At 38.9% G+C, this 21,263-nt stretch overlaps 2 protein-coding genes and 1 pseudogene across 3 annotated transcripts in view; all 3 read left to right on the plus strand.

Annotated features, from left to right (window-relative positions):
- LOC116858493 (acetyl-CoA carboxylase 1-like) overlaps positions 1-21,263 on the plus strand; it is a 29,507-nt gene that overhangs the window by 1,968 nt on the left and 6,276 nt on the right. Inside the window, exons 2-3 of the mRNA XM_032843297.1 lie at positions 7,176-7,222; positions 11,104-11,356. Of these exons, the coding sequence (XP_032699188.1) occupies positions 11,130-11,356 (227 nt within the window). The 5' untranslated portion in view covers positions 7,176-7,222; positions 11,104-11,129. The remainder of the gene's footprint in view (positions 1-7,175; positions 7,223-11,103; positions 11,357-21,263) is intronic.
- Positions 6,036-6,491, plus strand: LOC116858445 (annotated as a pseudogene).
- Positions 18,629-21,263, plus strand: part of ACACA (acetyl-CoA carboxylase alpha) — a 202,836-nt gene continuing 200,201 nt past the window's right edge. For both annotated transcript variants that reach the window (XM_032843244.1, XM_032843243.1), the window contains exon 1: positions 18,629-18,633. The gene's annotated coding sequence lies outside the window, so the exon portion shown is untranslated. The remainder of the gene's footprint in view (positions 18,634-21,263) is intronic.

The following is a 21,263-nucleotide window of genomic DNA, read 5'->3' on the forward strand; positions in this document are numbered from 1 at the left end:
TGTCAAAGAACTGGCATTTTGAAAGCTAGGCTCAGAACTCTCTCATCTGATACTGACCTCTCTTACATGCTGTGAACTGGTTCAGGTGTAGATCACTATGTAACGTTCTATTTCCTTTTCAGTCAATGACTAGGAATTTTGTTTTGTTTTGTTTTGTTTTGTTTTAACCTGTCACACAGACTGGTTTAACAGGTCTGGGGCTAGTGTTTTTCTTTCTTTAAAAAAATTTTTTTTGATAGCTAATATCCTAATAGTCTTGGTTGAAGAAAGAAGTAAAATACAAATTGTTGGAATTAGACATTGGTTTTTGTTTTTTTTTTAAGATTTTATTTATTTTAGAGAGAGAAAAAGTGCACCCACATGGAGGGTGGAGGGGCAGAGGGAGAGAGAGAGAGAGAGAGGGAGAATCCCAAGCAGATGCCCCACTGAGCATGGAGCTCAACCCCAGGGTTGAACTCTCAATTCTGAGATCAAGACCTGAGCTGAAATCAAGAGTTGGATGCTCAGCCAACTGAGCCACCCAGGTGCTCCTACTTTAGGAATTTTCTAGTCCAGTTTTCTACTCATTATGAGAGTATTTTATCTGATACTACTGTTGAAGACTTTCAACTATAGGCTAATCTTCTATATCATCTAACCTAATGCATCACAGGGCAACTAATTTTTCAGAGTTCTTAATTATTTTCAACTTAAAACTATCTCCCTAAAACCACATAAGATGCTGTAATTCCGGGTGCCTGCCTGGCTCAGTTGGTTAAGTATCTGCCTTTGGTTTAGGTCATGATCTCAGGGTTGAGATTGAGCCCTGTGTCAGGCTCCCTCTCCCTCTGTGGCTCCCCCCTCTGCTTGTCCACGCTCTCTCTCTCAAATAAATAAAATCTTAAAAAAAAAAGATGCTGTAATTCCAAGAGGATTAGAAATGTCTTTTTTTTTTTTTTTTAAGATTTTATTTATTACTTGACAGAGATCACAGGCAGAGGGGCGGGCAGAGAGAGGAGGGGAAGCAGGCTCCCTGCTGAGCAGAATGTCTATGTGGGCTCAATCCCAGGACCCTAAGACCATGACCTGAGCTGAAGGCAGAGGCTTAACCCACTGAGCCACCCAGGCACCCCAGAAATGTCTGTTTTAACCTGTAAATTTCTCCACCTCTGCTGGGTAATGTAACCTACAGTGCCTTAATACAGGGGGAGTGGGGAGGGGTGCAAAAAAAAATTAAGCAATATTTCTTCAAGGAAGAAATTGTTCTTAACTTTGAGACTCTGGAAGGCTGCTGACATACTTCAGTCATGGCTCCCGCTTTTTCTGAATGTTCTATTAAATAATATGAGGATGAGGGACACCTGGGTTGCTCAGTGGGTTAAGTGAAGTGTCTGCCTTCACCTGAGGTCATAATCCCAGGGTCCTCTGATCAAGCCCTGTGTTGGGCTTCCTGCTTGGCGGGGAGCCTGCTTCTCCCTAGCTCTCTGCCTGTCACTTCTCCTGCTTGTGGTCTCTCCCTATCAAATGAATAAAATTTGTAAAAAGAAAAAAAAAAATTAAGGACAGATTGGTTCATAATCCCAGAGCTTTTTGAATTCACAAAATGGCTTTTTACCTAGAGGCCTCCAAATGTTTCTAGGGGATAATATTTGAAATAATCACGCGGCTTCTGTCTCTTGGTTTTGTAACTCCAGTGTTCATTTTAATTCCTGGGGAACACTCAACCAGCAAAGGCCTAGTGTTTACACAGCATTGTGTGGGATTGAGGGTGGTGGATCTAAAACAATCAGAAGAGATAATAACTTTCCCAGCTTCATTGAGGAGGTAACTCATCGTCAATTATACAGTAACACAGAGTAAGAAATAAGTGAATGACATACCTGTTGTCTACTTAAATGCTCAGGCAGATATGAAATAAGGTATCAGAGTGGCATGGAATTTGGTAAAGTTTTTTAATAAACTTATTTGAAAATCCTCAGTTGCTAACATATGAGTAATACATATAAAGATGTACAGTTCAGTATTAAATATGTTTATAACCTTGTGCACCTGTTACTACTACCCATCTCTAAAACTTTTTCATCTTGTGAAACTGAACCTCTGTACCCATTAAACAATAGTTCCCCATTCTCTGCTTCCCCCAACTCCTGCCAACTACCATTCTACTTCTTGTCAATATGATTTTGACTAAGTACCTCATGTAAGTAGAATTATACAGCACTTGTCTTTTTGTGACTGACTTATTTCACTTAGCATAATGTCCTCAAGATCCATCCATATTGCATATTGCAGAATTTCCTTCCATTTGAAGGCTGAACAACATTTCATTGTATGTCTGTATCACATTTTGCTTACCCATTTATTCATCGGTGCTAACTTGGCTTTTTCCATATTTAAGCTATTATGAGTAATGCTGCTATAAACATGGATCTACAGATATACATTTGAGAGCCTTTATTTGGTTTTTTGGGGGTATAAATCTAAAGTGGAATTGGTGGATTTTACAGTAATTCTACTTTTAATCTTTTGAGGAACCACCATACTGTTTTCCTTAGCAGCTGTACCACAGTACATTCCCACTGATGGTCCCCAAGTGTTCCAGTTTCTCCACATCCATGCCAACACTTTTTTCTGCTTTTATGAGGGTAGCCATCCTGATGGGTATGGGTTGGTATCTTATCGTAGTTTTGATTTGCGTCTTCCTAATGAGTAGTGATGTTGAGCATATTGATGTGCTTATTGGCCACTCATATATCTTTTTTGGAAAAATTTCATTTTAAGTCCTTTGCCTGTTTTCCAATTGGGATTGAGTTTTAGGAATTCTTTATATATTCTGGTGGGATGCCTGGGTGGCCCAATCAGTTAAACGTCTGCGTTCAGCTCAGGTCATGACTCCAGGGTCCTGGGTTCGAGTTCTGCATTGGGCTCCTTGCTTTGCGGAGAGCCAGCTTCTCCCTCTGCCTGCCTTTCCCCCTGCTTGTGTTCGTGCTCACTCTCCCTTTCTCTCTCTCTTTGACAAATAAATAAAAATCTTATAAAAATGAAATATTAGGAGTTCTTTATATATTCTGGATGTTAATCTCTTATTGAATACATGATTTGCAAATATTTTCTCCCATTTTTTTCAGTATCTTTTAGTATCAACTTATTTTTTTTTAAAGATTGTATTTTATTTTTTTTTTAATTTTTATTTGTTTATAAACATATAATGTACTATTAGCCCCAGGGGTACAGGTCTGTGAATCGCCAGGTTTACACACTTTACAGCACTCACCATAGCACATACCCTCCCCAATGTCCATAACCCCACCACCCTCTCTCGACCCCCCTCCCATATTTTCTCCCATTTTTTGGTCTGCCTTTTTACTCTGTTAATAGTGTCTTTTGATGTACAATTTTTTTTTAAATTTTCAAGAAATCCAATTTGTCTGTTTTTTCTTTTGTTAAGCTAGCTCTTGGTGTCATATCCAAGATATCTTTTCCAAATCCAATGTTATGAAGATTTCGTCCTGTTTCTTCTAAGAGTTTTATTGGTTTAGGTTTTACTTTAAAGCCTTGACGCATTTTGAGTTAATTTTTTAATATGGTGTTAGAGAAGGGTCCAATTTCATTTGTTTGTATGTGGAGATCCAGTTTTCCCAGCACCATTTTTTGAAAAGTCTGTCCTACATTAAATGGTCTTAGCATCCTTGTCAGATATCATTTGACCATATATGGGAGGGTTTATTTCTGGGCCTTCTTTTTTTAATTGAAGTATAATTAACATACAATGTTATATTAGTTTCAGGTGTATAATATAATTCAATAATTCTAAACATTACTCAGTGCTTATCATGATAAGTGTACTCTTAATCCCCCTCACCTGTTTTACCCATTCTCCCACCCACCTTCCCTCTGACAACCATCAGCTTCTTCTCTGTATTTAAGAGTCTGTTTTGTTATTTGTCTCTCTCTCTCTTTTTTTTTTTTTTTTAAGATTTTATTTATTTATTTGACAGATTGAGAGAGCACAAGTAGGCAGAATAGCAGGGAGAGAGAGAGAAGTAGGCTCTCCGCTGAGTAGGGAGCCCGATTTGAGGCTGGATCCCAGGACCCTGGGATCATGACCTGAGCTGAAGGCAGCCACTTAACCAACTGAGCCACCCAGGTGCCCCCTGTCTCTCCTTTTAAAAAAATGATTGATTCGTTTTAAAGAGAGCTTGCAGGTGAGCCAGCACCACGGGGGGAGGGGCAGAGGGAGAGAACCTTTAAGAGGACTCTGCCCCGAGCCTGGAGTCCTACATGGGCTTGATTTTAGGACCCAGGAGATCATGACCTGAGCCAATACCAAGAGTCAGATGCTCAACCAACTGAGCCACTAAGGTTCCCCTATTTGTCTCTTTTCAAAATTCATTTGTTTTGTTTCTTAAATTCCACGTGAGTGGAATCATATGGTACTTGTCTTTCTCTAACTTAATTTTACTTAGTATTATACTCTCTAAGTCTGTCCTGTTGCTGCAAATGGCAAGCTCCCGTTCTTTTTCAGCTCTCTATTCTGTTTCTCTGGTCTATATATCTGTATTTATGTTAATATTGCAGCTTTGTAGTAGGTTTTTTGTTTGTTTGTTTTTGAGATTTTATTTACTTGAGAGAGAGAGAGAGAGAGAGAGTGCATGAGTGGAGAGAGGGGCCCAGGGAGAAGCAGGCTCCCCGCTGATCAGGGAGCCTCCCATGGGACTTGATCCCTTGACCTTGAGATCATGACCTGAGCTGAAGGCAGGTACCCCTGTAGTAACTTTTAAAATCAGGAAGCATGAGTCTTCCAGTTTTGTTCTACTTCAAGATTTTTTTGGCTATTTGGGGGTCCCTTGGAATTCCATATGAATTTTAGGACAGGCTTTTCTATTTCTGCAAAAAACATTTCTACATGTAAAATTGTATAAAATCATGTCACCTGCTCCCTCCCCCAATTTTTAACGTTTTCTATTTCCACAGAATCCCTTTTTTCTAGTAGCATTTTTTTTCTCAAGTTGTTTTTGATTCTTTAATTTTGGGGGTTTTTCTCATATATACAGTAATCTTTAATTGCTTAATTTTAACAGAGGGTGATCGAAAAGCTAATTCAAGTTTGTGATAATGTTCACGAGGCTGGTTGACTATTAACTTTTTTTTTTTTTATTTTTTTTAAGAGAGACACAGCAAGAGGGGCAACACAAGCAGGGGGAGTGGGAGAGGGAGAAGCCGACTTCCCACTGAGCAAGGAGCCCCATATGGGACTCGATCCCAGGACCCTGGGATCATGACCTGAGCCAAAGGCAGCCGCTTAACGACTGAGCCACCCAGGCGCCCTTTAATGACTTTTTAAAAAGTAAATTTTCTTAATGCCAGGCTTGAACTCTCAACCCCAACATCAAGAGTGGCATGTTCTACTGACTGAGCCAGCCAGGTGCCCCTTCATTTTTAAAATGTTGGTTACAACCTTCTAAATTTATTTCTTAGTATTCTGCTTGGTGGTAACCCATAGTTTGAAAAACACTGGTCTAGTACATAGTTTACAGGATACTTTCATATACTCTTCAGGTTCACAGCAGTCCCCTAAGGTAACATATAACCTATTTATTTTTACAGATGACGAGAATCAGAGATGTTAAGTGACTCACTCAAGTTTGCACTGCCAATATTTGGCAAAGACAGAATTTGATCTTGAGTCCTTCCAGCTCCACTGCACCTTGTTTGCATCTGATCAAAACTACTTCCTTCTTCCTTCCTCTTCTCACCCCCCCCCCCCCCCGCTTCCCTAACACAATTGTATCAATTGTATTTAAGGATAATATTAGCTTAAACTACATAATTGGGTAAATCCAATTTCCCTAGTTAACATATCTGCCCTGTCCCTAATCCTATTGCTTGTCATTTGAAGTCTTCTCTTAGAAGTTCTGGATTTCTTCTCCAGCTTGTACCAGTGGTTCTCAAGCCTGGATATATATTGGTGTCTGTCAACTGTGGAACTTAATATTCAGATCTTTGGACCTCCAGCAGTGATTCTGATTCGGTAGATCTGGGGTGGAGTTTAGACATACATGTTTTTTAAAAGCACCATGGGGTGATCTAAAATGGAGGCCAGCGCCTGCCGGCATTTCCTAAAACTCTGTGAGGAATGGCCAGTGGAGGAGACCAAACAGTCAGGAGTAGCACAGGCCTTTCCAGAGGGAAAGGGTACTCAAGATTGTAGAGCCTGAGGCCTGTGATCAGAGGTATGAGAGCTTAGCATGACTCCATTCAAATTATTACAAACACAAGAACCCTTGCCCCAAAGACATGAGCCTCACAGGCCTATCCCCAGAGTATAGGCCGATCCTGTCCACAGACATCTTGGAAGAGTTTAAAGAGTTGAATAAAGGAATGTGGAAGAAACTGCAGAAGTTTGCTCCCAAGAATCCCAAGGAGAAGCAGAAGGCATGGTCTCAGCCCTTAGCTCACCCACGCTACTAAACGTGGAGTCTTCTAGTTGCCATCATAAGTAAATTGCCTGATCACCCCCCACCAAAAAAAGCGCTCCACAGACCTGAAACTAACGTAACATAATAAATTAAAAATAAATAAATAAATAGCTCCGTAGGTGTTTGTTATACATAACTGAAGTTGAGAATTTTTACCCTGGATACATTTAAATTGTTGGGCATGGAAGGAAACCTAGGATTTGGGAAGTAGCTAGAGACTTCTTGATCCCTTAGAGTTTTAGGGATCTAAAGGGATTTAGATTTAGTTTTCAGTTTAATTTTATGGCAAGATCTGTCCCATTCCTGGCTTCCAACCTTCTATGTGGGTATATCCATTTAGAAATGTAATCAGAGTCTGAGTTCCAAGGTATCTAGTGGTGCTCTTCTCCCCACTGCCTCTTTTTTGATGAAATGTTGGACATCATAGGGTTGGAATATGTTCATCGAAGTACGCAGTTGGAAAAGGCACTTTGTGAAATGGTAAGCTTGGATTATTGTTTAACACTCTCATGAAAACAAAGTCTTTGTGTAATGCTTTTGATTTATAGATTTGAACAATAGTGAAACAACTGAACTTTATGCTTCAAGTTAAATAATAGATTTGATCAGAAAAATGATACTATGAGTACTCTCGGTTTTGTATTCTGAGCAAAACAAGAATTGCTAAAATTTGAGTTTCTTAAAACAAACAGTTCAACTCTCTCTCTTTCTCCCTAGTTCTTTTTGGAGGTGGATATCTGCTCAGACAGTAAGAATTATAAGAGGTCAGTTACAAATAATATTCTTTCATGTTTATAGTATGATAAAAATTTTATGTTCGTATGCTAAAATATTAAACCATAGGCATTCATGCTAAAAGTTGCCTTCTACAAAAAAAAATAGGCAGGTTTGGGGGGGTGGATAGTCTGAAGTGAATGGTCTGACAGTGGTAGTATTCCAGCCCCTTTTCTCTTTAATTCAGGACTAGAATCAATGGAAATGGGACGGGCTGTAGATTAGCTTCTAAAGTATCTGGACAGCTACTCAGTGATTTTCCATACATGACCTCTCTTTCCTGGTGCTTTGCAAGCTTGTGCCCAGAGATACCATTCAGTAGATTTGCTGGTTGGTAGTTAGGCTCTCTAGCTGCCGACAACTGAGCTGCTTCTAATCTTTGCAACACTTGAGGGAAGGCTGCCGGCTGCCTTCATGTTCTTCTTAGCTAGGAAAGAAAAATTTGAAGTTGACCTTATGGAGCCTCTCATTTATTAATCATTTCTTCTTCTCCCATGTGATCAGAGAATTGCTCTTTTATTTATTTATTTATTTATTTTTTAATAAACATATAATGTATTTTTATCCCCGGGGGTACAGGTCTGTGAGTCGCCAGGTTTACACACTTCACAGCACTCACCATAGCACATACCCTCCCCAATGTCCATAACCCCACCCCTCTCTCCCTTCCCCCCTCCCCCCAGCAACCCTCAGTTTGTTTTGTGAGATTAAGAGTCACTTATGGTTTGTCTCCCTCCCTATCCCATCTTGTTTCAATTATTCTTCTCCTACCCCTCTAACCCCCCACGTTGCATCTCCACTTCCTCATATCAGGGAGATAATATGATAGTTGTCTTTCTCCGAGAGAATTGCTCTTTTCTCATGAATTTTATTTTCTTGTGTAGTCACCCAATTTCAGTTCAGACTATAGAAACATGCCCCTGAATGCTTTATTTCTCCTGTGAAGAAGGCAGCCATTATTTTCTGTGTTAGTTGAGATGGAATTTGGTATTCTGTGGGGTTGGGAGAAAATGAGAGTCTTCTCTTTTTTTTTTTTTAACTTGATTATTTACTAAAATGTGAAAGAAGTAGACTTTTTTTTTTGCTGTACCTTTTGGTGGTGTTCTTCAGAGTGCTCTGTTAGAACTTTACCTCCTTCCTTCCCTCACTTTGTCCTTCTCTCCCTTTTTATTTCCTCCCTTTTTTTCTCTTTTTAAATGATTGGTTTTCTTTTCGCTTTCTGGAAGTGACTATCTTAATAAAATTTGGAGACATTTAAAAATTATTTTAAAGAAACCTAATATTCCGAGGGAGGAATGTATAGTAAATTTAGATGTCAGGTTTTTCCTGTTGCATGCTATTTTTACATTTGATTCTAGTTTTTTAAAATAAAAGTTAACAGAAGTAATCTCTAACTCACTCTTGGGAAATATCTAGAAGTAATTTTTTTTTAGTATTCCTGGCAATTTGTTATTACTCTTTTATTCTTCTAGCAGAGTGGTTCTCAGATTTTTAGGACTTGTTAAAATATAGATTACTGGGTCACAACCTGTAGGTTCTGATATGGTTAGTTGCTCTGTGGTAAGATCCAAGAATCTGTACTTTTTATTTTATTTTTTTATTTATTTGACAGAGAGATCACAAGTAGGAAGAGAGGCAGGCAGAGAGAGAGGGGGAAGCAGGCTCCTTGCTGAGCAGAGAGCCCGATGTGGGGCTTGATACCAGGACCCTGAGATCATGACCTGAGCCGAAGGCGAGACTTTAACCCCCTGAGCCACCCAGGCGCCCCAAGAATCTGTACTTTAAAGAGGTTCCCTGGTGATGCTGGAGCTACTGCTGCTGGTCTGGAAACTACACTTTCTGAGAACCACTGCTCTATCATTTATACTGTTTTTCTTTGTATATGAATAAGCTCTGATTCACAAATAGCATAAGAGTGGTGCACTTATTGTTTTAACATGTTTAATGGTGATTTCCCAAACGTTTTAAAATCTTGATGTTTTGTTATCTAGTGTCAAAGAACACTGCTTTTTACCTACTCTTGTACTTTATTTATTAATATAAATTTATTGTCTATTGATATACCATCTCTTACAGCGCCTTGAAATCAGTATTGGGAATACTGCTTTCTAAATTAAAGTTGCTAGGCTGCTAGAGGTTCAATACTAAGTTGACATGTAGTTCTGAAGAGTTTTCTTAATAGGATTTTTTGAATGACAGAATAAATATTGTTTCTTTTAGCTTTGGTTTTTATTGTTCTTGTGGACTTTGCACTGTTCTGGTCTTTGTTAATTAGTTTGCTAGTAGTTGGAAATATTTAATTCTGTTGTTTTTTTTTTTTTTTAAGATTATTTATTTATTTATTTATTTGGCAGACAGATTACAAGTAGGCAGAGAGGCAAGCGGGGGGTGGGGGGAAGCAGCCTCCTTGCTGAGCAGAGAGCCCCATGTGAGGCTCGATCCCAGGACCCTGGGATCATGACCTGAGCTGAAGGCAGAGGCTTAACCCACTGAGCCACCCAGGCGCCCCGAAATATTTAATTCTGACTAATAAGACCCTATACCTAGAAAACTAATACTTACTGAGATGACCACTCCCTTATTTTAAGTAGAGATCTTGAATTTGATAGTACGTTCTTTTTCTCCTTATCGATGTCAGCACATTAGGGCCAAGAGCAGATGTTATTGGGTGAATTTTTAACAGGACAAAGATTTTCTTTTTCTTTTTTTTTTTTTTTTTTTAAGATTTTATTTATTTATTTGACAGAGAGAGATCACAAGTAGGCATAGAGGCAGGCAGAGAGAGAGGAGGAAGCAGGTTCCCTGCTAAGCAGAGAGCCCAATGCGGGGCTCGATCCCAGAACTCTGAGATCATGACCTGAGCTGAAGGCAGAGGCTTAACCCACTGAGCCACCCAGGCGCCCCAAGATTTTCTTTTTCTATTAAAAAAATACCTATCTGGGATTGAGCCCTGTGTCGGGCTCTCTGCTCAACGGGGAGCCTGCTTTCCTCTCTCTCTCTGCCTGCCTCTCTGCCTACTTGTGATCTCTCTCTGTCAAATAAATAAAATCTTAAAACAACAAAAACCTATCTGGAGTTTAATTTAAAGCACATACATATATATATGTATATCTCAATGTCAGCATATTTATCAATGTCAGTATATTTTATGTGTATATATTTATATAAAAATACACATCTGTAGGCTTCACAACCTGTCAGTGTACTATTGGAATGAGTTGTGTAGTTGATTCTAAATACCTAGTCTGAAATGACCGTGACTCTCTGGAAATCTTTTCCTGCATTCTCCCCAGTACTGACAACTGAAGTCACAATATCATGAGCAGCTTTCACCTACTGCAGAGGTCTTTCCCTTGATCATAATTATTTTTTGGACATTACCAAATTGATAAAGAGATTGGGAATGGCTTATAGTTTTGGGGTTTTTTTTTAGATTTTATTTATTTGACAGAGAGATACAGTAAAAGAGGGAACACAAGCAGGGGGAGTAGGGGAGGGAGAAGCTGGCTTCCCGCTGAGCAGGGAGCCCAATGCGGGGCTCAATCCCAGGACCCCAGAATCATGACCTGAACCAAAGGCAGATGCTTAATGACTGAACCACCCAGGTGCCCCTGGCTTATAGTTTTTTGAGAGAGATTCCTTTGAGGAAGAGGAAGCTAATTTTAATTTTTTTTTAGGCATGGTTATCGTGATGTGTATTTTCCTTCCTTGTAGAAAACAGAAGCCGTGAAATAGAATAGCCAAAGAATCTAGTTCTCAAACTACACGTTGCTTCCAAGTGCCAGCTGTAGTACATTAGGTATAATCTATGGTTGTCCTTTGATATAGGTTATTATCCATCACCTGCTTTTCTCCCTCATTTTCCTCATAGCTCTGAGAGCTCGTTTTGAAGGAATAATGGATGAACCATCCCCCTTGGGCAAACCTATGGAGCTGAACCAGCATTCCCGATTCATAATTGGTTCTGTGTCTGAAGATAACTCAGAGGATGAAATTAGCAGCCTGGTGAAGCTGGATCTGCTGGAGGAAAAGGAGGGCTCTCTATCACCAGCTTCTGTTGGTTCAGATACACTCTCTGATTTGGGGATCTCCAGCCTACAGGACGGCTTGGCTTTACACATGAGGTAAGACAAATTTAATGCTTTCTTTATCTAACATGACCTTTTGGTTTCGCTGATTCTGTTCTGGAAAGAGCAAGAATAATTTTAGCCAAGATTGTGCCACCTTTAACTGCATCACTGGACTTGAAGCTTTGATGAATAAATGTACTTTGCATGAAGTGCAGTTTTCTTTTCTTTCTCTCTTTCTTTTTTTTGGAAGTGCAGTTTTCAAAGTGTCTTTTCCTAAACGTTCCTCTCAGCTTTTTCCTGTTCTTTCTACATACTTGGTCTTTTAGTGACATCTAGACAGTGAGAGGTTGAGGAATTTGGTTTCTGTACTACTTTGACTAATGTCATAACTATCTTAATGGGTGATAGGACTTTTTGCAGGATTGGGCAAATTTATAGTAATCGATCTTTGAAGTGCTTTATCATGTCAAAAAGGTATATTCTATTTCTGGCAGGGTCAGTCCTCAATAACAACCTGTGGCAGGAGCAAAAGGTGATTATAGACCTCTCCTTTTTCTCTAAAAATAGAATTCTTTACATGTAATTGAGAATGTCAGTAAATAGTAACACTGGATTATTCTTATTTATTGATGTTTGATTATACAACCAGTATGGGATATATTGACCTTTGGTCATTTGCTTTGCATTTCTTGAATTAAAGGGCCTGGATTAATGGTTCTTGGTTTTCACTGTATGTCATAATCACTTGGTGGGGCCTTAAGAAATGAGCGCCATCTCCAAAGGTTCTGAATCATTTGGTATTGGCTTGGTTTGGAGCTGGGGCATTTTCTTTTTTTTAAAAACTATCCAGGTCATTCTAATATACAGCCAGGGTTAAGATGATAGGTCTGGCAGAGATAAACATTAATTCGAGTGGCTGTTGGTGTTATTATCTTGGTGCTTCTATTATTGATGGATCATAAAATAATTAAGCTCCTTTTTATATATTCAAGACATAGACTGTATAGTAAAATCCCACACTGGCTCTGGCTGAATGTGACTTTCCTGGGACTTTGGGGTCCTTGCTTCTGAACGGTGAGGTAGTAAGTTGGTGGTCACCCCATTTAGCTATGTGGAGGTGAGAAGAAAAGAGTTAAGCCAGTTAATTATGTTTTATATCATAGATTCCTAGAACTGCAATGAACCAGAGAAATAATGTAGCCTAATAGCTTTTCTTCAAGTAGATGAGAGAACCGAGGCTTAAAGAGGGGCAATAACTTGCGTAAGGGTGAATAGCCAGAGAACTGGAATTCAAAGTCAGGTGCCCTGATTCCATTTCAGTAACTTGTCTACTCTACTTCCCTAACAATAAAAGTGTCTTAATTATTTAGCTATTTCAGACGAAGTTGGTTTTCAGGAGTTGATGAATGAAGGATTTTATCTAATCTCTGGGCTAAAAGGGGAATAGAGGGCAGTATTTAGTGGCAGATAAAAAGGGTCAATTCTTTATGTAAATATTTCTTAGAACTTTATAGTTCACTTAATGGTTGACCTGAAGGCTAATACTGGTGGTGATATCTTACCCTTTGAGGTCTTTGTAAATGTGTGAAGGTTGTGATTGGTGGGACTACAGGGGATCCATTCCAAGACCCCAGCGGATGCCTGAAACAGCAGGTAGTTCTGAACACTAGATATACTATGTTTTTTCCCTACACGTATATACCTATGTTAAAGTTTAATTTGTAAGTTAGGCACAGTTAAAAGATTAACAATAATAACTAACAGTAAAATAGAACAGTTATAACAATATGCTGTAATGTTATGTGAATGTAATTTCTCCCTCTCAAAAATCATATTATACCAATTTCACCCTTCTCACCTCACCAATCTCATCATTCGTGTGAGGACGTGAGAGGACAAAATGCCTAGGTGATGAGATGAAGTAAGGCGAATGATGTAGGCATTGTCACATAGCTTTAGGCTACTGTTGACCTTCTCATGCCGTGTCAAGAGAAGGGTCATCTGCTTCTGGACAGCGGTTGACTGTGGGTAAATTAAACCTTGGAACGTGAGGAACCACGGATGAGGGAGGTCTACTCCTGTTCACTTGCATTTAAAGGACAGAGGACCGATGATTCTAAACCTTCTTCAGTGTACTAGATAATCTCACATAGCCAAGAATTGTCCTCAAAATGTCATAATGCCCCTGTTGAGAAAGACCGGGTTAAATCTAAATCCTTAAAGCCACACAGCAGCTTGAGAAATTTGTCCAGTTTGAGACCATGTGAAACACACTGTCCATTCGTTGGATTAGGAAATTGTGTTTGGCAGTGGTGACATAAACACCATTATAGGAAACTCAGCCAATGATTTGCAAGGCAGCTTGTAGTTGCCAAGTTGTTCTCAAAGTCGATGTTTCTTATTGAAAAGACTGTGTGGTCTGTGGTATTAGTGCCTGAGAATTTTTTTGCCATCCCTACTGTTGCAAAACTCATGCCCATAGCTCATGGAGGAGCACGTGGATTGAAGTGTGTTCATTGGCCTGGGGAGGAGTTTGCGCCTACTTCTCAGCTACCAAATGTTCCAAAATAGAACACATGTTTTCCACTGATCCATTTCTAAGTCATTTGTGGATGTGGTATCCTTGGGGTTAATTTAAATTGAGTCAGATTTACTTGATATTGGAGAGATCTCTATTCTTGCATCTGCCACCAATTAGATATGTGACCACAAATAATTCATAAAAATTACCTCTTTGGACTCATTTTCCACATCTGTGAAAATGAAGATACTGGTTCAGATATTCTTTTTCACTCTTTGAACCCAGAATTAGAGATTGGTTGAGTTCAGGATTACCTTCCTAAATGAATAATCTAATCTTTTACAGACCTTGTAGATTAAAGGGGCAGGTGCATTCCTAAGAGGTGTTTACTAGAGGTCATCTAAAACCAAGTAACATGGGGTGCCTGGGTGGCTCAGTGGGTTAAAGCCTCTGTCTTTGGCTCAGGTCATGATCCCAGGGTCCTGGGATCGAGCCCCACATTGGGCTCTCTGCTCAGCAGGGAGCCTGCTTCCCCCTCCCCTCTGCTTGCCTCTCTGCCTACTTGTGATCTCTATCTGATAAATAAATAAAATCTTTAAAAAAAAAGAAAACCAAGTAACATGACTGCCATAGGTTAGGGTGAGAGTGGGCCTCTCAAGCTTAGGTCTTGGTTTTTTATGCTAACTGAGAAGTCTAATGGGCATGATGGATAGGCAGGACTAGAAAATAGACTGTTATAGAGATGGAGATGACTTGTATTACATATTTTGAGCATCACTGAAGGAGAATCACTTTCTAAGCTTTATGACCCTGGGGCACCTGCCTAGCTTAGTCAGTAGAGCATGCAGTTTTGAGCTTGGGGTCATGAGTTCAAGCCCTGTGTTGGGTGTAGAGATAATAAAATCAAACAGTCCAAGCTTTACGACCCAAACTTTTGAAAGTAATACCCTAAGAAAGTAGTTATAGCAAGAAAAAGAAAAAAGTAGTTATAGCTTGGTGGGAATGTGTAAGCTTCATTGTAGACACTTGTGCTTTGGCTTTTTATTTTTGGATAGGGTCAGCTAGGGATTGATCAATCAGCTAGGCTGATATATTTCTGAACCTCATTATTACTATTTAATTGAATATTTGAGAAGAAAGACTATTTTTAAAAAAATATTTTATTTATTTGACAGAGAGAGACACAGGGAGAGAGGGGACACAGGCAGGGGGAGTGGGAGAGGGAGAAGCAGGCTTCCCAACGAGCTGGGAGCCAGATGCGGGGCTTGATCCCAGGACCCTGGGATCATGACCTGAGCCAAAGGCAGATGCTTAACGACTGAGCCACCCAGGTGCCCTGAGAAGAAAGACTGTTGAAGACTAAATGTAGGCATCTTAATTTTGATATGCATGGATAATGACATCTGTTTCTTGTGGGGTGCTACTTGAAGTCAGATTGTTCTGAATATTTACAATGCAGTGTAAATCCAAATCACCCCACAATCATGCTGTCAACCAAACAAAGATTGTATCAGTTTTGTCAACTAGTATACTGAATTCTTGGTTGAAGTCCAATTGGAAATAAGTGAGCCCCACAATTGGGTTTCTCTTAAGGTAGTATGATTTCGTTAAATCTTTTTTATCCTATAATTCATGTTATAGTATTTGAAACTCCATTTCAATTTTCCCTTAAACTTCTTAAAATAAATGCCCAAAGTATCAAACAGCCAACATTTTATGCTTAGCAAGCGTGTTTTTGGTGATTTCATTTGAGAACAATCTGTAATTGTTGTTATTTTCTTATATAAAGTCATCATTTGATGCTCTATAGCTGGGTTTAAGACAGTGGTTGCTGCTTTGGTAGGACAGAGATTAAGTTCACTCAGGAAGGGCTTATTGAAGGTGAGCTACATTACTATCTCCTTTCTGGTCTAGAAAGAAAAGTACTTAATCAATAACTTGGAAAATTTAGAATCCAGGTATATGATTGCCAAGAAGTGTTTTTGACTCTTCAGAAGACTCTAAGTAGAGTTTTGAAGCTATTTTGTAATTAGAAATGACCTGTACAGTTTGTCCAGTGAGGAGCCTGGGTGGCTCAGTGGGTTAAGCCTCTGCCTTCAGCTCAGGTCATGGTCTCAGGGTCCTGGGATCGAGCCCGGCATTGGGCTCTCTGCTCAGCAGGGAGCCTGCTTCCCCCCTACCCCCGCCCGCCTCTCTGCTTAGTTGTGATCTCTCTCTCTCTGAAGTAAATAAATAAGATCTTAAAAAAAAAAAAAAAAAGCTTGTCCAATGATACCAGTCGTGGAATACAGACAGATAATATACTGAGTTGCGGATCATCTCCTAGCTACCACACTTCTGGTCATAGACCTTTTGTTTTATTAAAGTCGGCTTCATGCCCAGCGTGGAGCCCAGTGCAGGGCTTGAGCTCATGACCCTGAGATCAAGACCTGAGCTGAGATCAAGAGTTAGACGTTTAACTGTCTGAACCACCCAGGTATCCCCTGGTCATAGACTTTTAAAAAACACAGAGGGAGGTGGGTGGGGGGATGGGTGTAATAGGTGAAGGAAATTAAGAATATACTTAAAAAAAAAAAAAGAATATACTTACTGTGATCAGCACTGAATAATGAATAGAATTATTGAGTCACTGTATTGTACACCCAAAACTAATAGAACACTGTACATTTAATTATACTGGAGTTTAAAAACTTATAAAGCTGTATGGACCTTCATCCAGAGGAAGTAGCAAGGAGGTGAGATTCTGAGAGGATCTGTGAGAGGCTTTCAGCTTTTGCTCCTGTTGGATTAAGAAGGGAATTTAGAAATTTAGGGGACAAGGATAGTGAGAGAGAAAGCTGATGTATTGCTGCTACATCCTATCTTATTTTTCACATTATCTGTGAGAAATGGCAATCTTGTTTTCTCAGTGACTAATTAGAATAATAATAATAATAATTGATAAGTTCATCAAGTGCTTTACTGTATGCTAGACACCTCCTGTTCTTTATGTGGAGTACCCTACTTAATTTTTACAACAACCTCATGAGCTGAATAATGTACTGTCATTACCCACAGTTTATGGATGGGGAACTGAAACACAGGTTAAATCATATGCCCAGGGTCACACAGCTAACTGGGTATTGAATCCAGTCAGAGCCCATACTGTCAGTCACGATGCTAAACTGGAACCCTGGGTGTAATAGATATACTTTTGTTCTCTTTGAGTGGTTTTCCTCTAATTAAATGTTAACCTTATTAAAAAGAGAAGTTAGGGGTGCCTAACAAACTCTGGGAAATTCAGTCAGTTAAGCCTCCGACTCCTGGTTTCAGCTGAGGTCATGATTTCAGGGTTGTGAGATCAAGCCCCTTGTTGAGCTCTATGCTCAGTGCAGGGTCTGCTTGGGATTCTCTCTCTTCCCTTTCCCTCTGCTCCTCCCTCTGCTTGCATGCAGGCTCTCTCTCTCTCTGTCTATAATAAAATGAATAAATAAAATCCTTAAAGATATAGAAGTCAGAAAATATTGAAATTAGAAAATATATTTCTAGGGGCGCCTGGGTGGCTCAGTGGGTTAAGTCTCTGCCTTTGGCTCAGGTCATGATCTCAGGGTACTGGGATTGAGCCCCGCATCGGGCTCTCTGCTCGGCGGGGAGCCTGCTTCCCCCTCTTTCTCTGCCTGCCTCTCTGCCTACTTGTGATCTCTGTCTGTCAAATAAATAAATAAAATCTTTAAAAAAAAGAAAAAATATATTTCTAAATACTGCTTAATTGAAGAAGCAGTAAAAAGGGGCACCTGGGTGGCTCAGTCGGTTGAGCCTCTGCCTTCGGCTCAGGTTGTGATCTCAGGGTCCTGGGATCAAGCCCCGCATTGGGCTCTCTGCTCAACAGGGAACCTGCTTACCCCCCTCCCTCTCTGCCTGCCTCTCTGCCTACTTGTGATCTCTCTGCCAAATAAATAAATAACATCTTTATTTAAAAAAAAAAAAAAGCAGTAAAAAAAACCCTAGAAACAAAACACAAGAAGGCAAAAATAAAGCCTTGTATATCCCCCACCCAGAAATTACTCCTGCTAATACCATTGTATAGTCTTCTGGATCCTTTTCTATGCATATATAGATGCTTATAATATATATATGCATATAATAAAAATATGCATCTCTTTCTACTGAAATGGGATCACCCTGTATACACTGTTTTATAATCTGTGCTTTTTTTGGGTCAGTAATTCCCAATTTTCTATTTCAATAAATTTTCATCTCCTTTACTATATACACCATATTCCAGTTTCTGCAGTTGACTCCAAAATGCTGGTTTATCCAAACAGTATCCAATCTAAGACCAGAAGGGTGTATTCTCTTAAATTTCCCAATATTGTACTACCATGCCCCGTCTTTTTTTTTGTGACAGTGCCTAGCCATTTGTTTAAAAGGAAATCATGAAAGTATAGAGCTACTGGTAAGAGTTTGGTGGTATAGAGAGAAATGGAAGGAAAAGTAAAGGATAATTTACCATTTACATTTTTTACAGTTATAGCACTTGTAGCAAAGCAATGTAGTGTTGCACAAATGATGTTTTAGTGAATTTTATAATCAAAATTAAAATGGACATTATAAAATACAGTGTGATCAAAAGCTATGAAAGACAAAACTAAAAGATAAATATGAAAGATAAAACTAAAAAAGTTTTAGCTGTGTATGTTTTTATTTAACATGGCAAGAAATTCTCTTTCCTTTTTAGTCTCTCACTTTAAACTCCTGAGTTTGAAGTGATTCTGTTTAAATCCAATAATAGAGGTGAAGTTAAATAATATCTGCAGAAGCTTTTGGAAAAGTAAAATGTACCATACTATGTAATATGATATTATTTATTGTGAAGAAGTGCTCTCGTGAGGTAAAATTTTTTGACGGGAAAAACCTTTTTAAGTCTTTTTTAGCATTTAAAACTTAGAGATTCAGTTTTGAAATTTGAAATTTGGAAGGCTTTAATTATAGTACACATATAGTGTCAATGTTATAATTTAGATGTTAAGAATAACCATTATTGAGAAGGTAGGAAATTTTATTTTTCCTTCCTATCTTTGGCTCATCTATCTCCAGGCCTTTGGTTATAGTTTTGAGTTTATATTATAGCTTTGCTTGTAGTTGGGCCTGTTGAGTGTTCTAATGGTTTGGCTTTCCTCACATTTCTCATTCAGCTTCCCTGAGCTTTCTCCCTTCCCCTAGCAGCTTTCCAACCCCTTTACTCTCAATGCTCCTTCCTTGATATTCTGAGGTTCCCAGTTGCCATGGTGCCTCAGAAGTGAGTAGACAGAGAAGGTCATTATGAGATCAGCAACTTGCTACTCTTTTTCTGAAGGCAATAGTTTGCTCTGTTTCCCACCCACTCTTTCCATTCAGAAAACAGGAGCTGTCTGTGTACGTATTATAATTTCCCAGAGTTTGTTCTGTAAATGTAGCTAATTGTAGAAATGAAATTATGAATACGGTAAGTAGGGCTCAGGATGGCCACTTGACAGTGTTTATTATTTTTATTCTTCTAGTGTAATCTACACATTTCCCCCCTCCTTTCTTCTGTGAACATAAATTTACAAGTAAAGTTTGCATTTACTACTTTAAAATTTTAAAATTGTTAGATATATACTAATAGAAAAGTTGGATATCCAAAGAGCATGTAGAAATACAAACAATCCAGAATATGATTGTCCAGTGATAATTGCTATTAATATTTGATGTTTCTTTTGGTGATTTTTACCCCATAAAGATAAATTTCATTAAAAAACACATACATGGATATCATAATGAATACACAGTCCTGTTTTTTGCTTTTTTCGTAGAACAGCACTTTCTCACATCATTAAAAGTCTTTTGTAAGCTTCATTTTTTTTTCAGCTTTTCATTTTGAAATAATTTTAGATTTACAGAAAAGTTACAAAGACTTAGCAGAGTTTCTGTGTATCATTCACTCACCTTCCACTACTATTTATATTTTCCATAATCATAGTACATTTATCTAGAGTTGTCAGATGTAGCAAATAAAAATACATGATGCCTAGTTAATTTTGAATTTCAGATAAACGATGTATTAAAAAAAACACTGCTGCAAATACTGCATTAGACATGCTTTCGTAAAAAATTGTGTTTGCCTGAAATGCAAAATTTAAGTGGGCATCCTGTATTTTATCTAGCAACCCTATATTTATTAAAATTAAGTAATTAACATTGGTACAATACTTTAAAGCAAGCTACAGATTTTATTTGGTTTTCAGCTCTGTCTCCACCCTTGCTAAGAGAGATCTACTGGAAGATTCTAATTCCTGAGCTTTTCCAGTGTGCTGCAGTGGAATCATCCTTGTTTCTAAGTGGCTTTTCCTATAGTAGGCTCTTTGGTCTCTGAGGTGGTTACTTCTTAACCATCCACTTTCTGTTTTCTGCAATTTTTTGACAGAAAATATCTGTTGGGGACTCCTCTTTCATTTTCTTTGTTCTTATGTCTTTATGCTTCTTTTGTTATTTTATCGTCATTTTTGTGTGCTTTTGACAGAGAACAGTAGACCAGTGCTCAGTCTGCTACTGTCACCTGGTAGTTCCATTAGCTTCTTACTCTATTGCCGTTGGCTTCTGCTCCTACCACTTCTCTGAAACCACACTTAGAAAACTCACTGGTGACCTCCTCATGGGCAGAATTTGACAGTGTTGACTTTTCACTCATTCTTCCAACTACTTCTTATGTTTTATTAACACTCTCTCCCAATTCACCTTTCTGACCCTTCCTTCTCGGGTTCTTGAATAGGCTTGGCTTTTTTCACATGCCTCTGAATTGTTGATTTCCTGCAAAACTTCTGGCTGTAGCCTTCTTCTCTTGGGCTACATCCTCTCTTTTGATCTACCTTAATTAACAACCCTGCCTTTCCTCTGGTCTCCCCAGCCAGAAATATGGGTGTTATGTGAGAGTCCTCTCTCCTCCCCACCTCACACCTAATTAGGTATGTTTATTGATGCTATACCCTAATAAATTTTTTAAAGATTTTATTTATTTATTAAAGAGAAAGACTGAGCGGGGATAAGGGGAAAGAGGAAGAAGGAGTTGCAGGCTCCCTGCTGAGCAGGGAGCCCATTGTGGGGCTCAGTCCCAGGATCCTGGGATCATGACCTGAGCCAAAGGCAGACACTTAACCAACTCAGCCATCCATGTTCAGTAGTTCTTGAATCCATGCCCTTTCCATGGCTACTGCCATTGTTCTTTTATTATTTGGATTATGGCAATGGTATTTTAGCTCTTCTCCAGTCTCTTTCCCCTGTCAGTATAATAAGCTCCACATGACCATTGGAATCTTTCTGAATGGTAAACTGATCATCTCATAGCATTACTTCAGTTGGTCTTTTACCAGTAGTATTTTTTGGTGTCTAGCCAAACATCGTGCCAGGTTCTTAACAATATTTCCAATACAAAGAGTTTTCATA

The sequence above is a fragment of the Lontra canadensis genome, unplaced genomic scaffold (assembly GCF_010015895.1).
Source record: "Lontra canadensis isolate GAN:19392208 unplaced genomic scaffold, GSC_riverotter_1.0 scaffold137, whole genome shotgun sequence".
Classification (NCBI taxonomy): Eukaryota; Metazoa; Chordata; class Mammalia; order Carnivora; family Mustelidae; genus Lontra; species Lontra canadensis.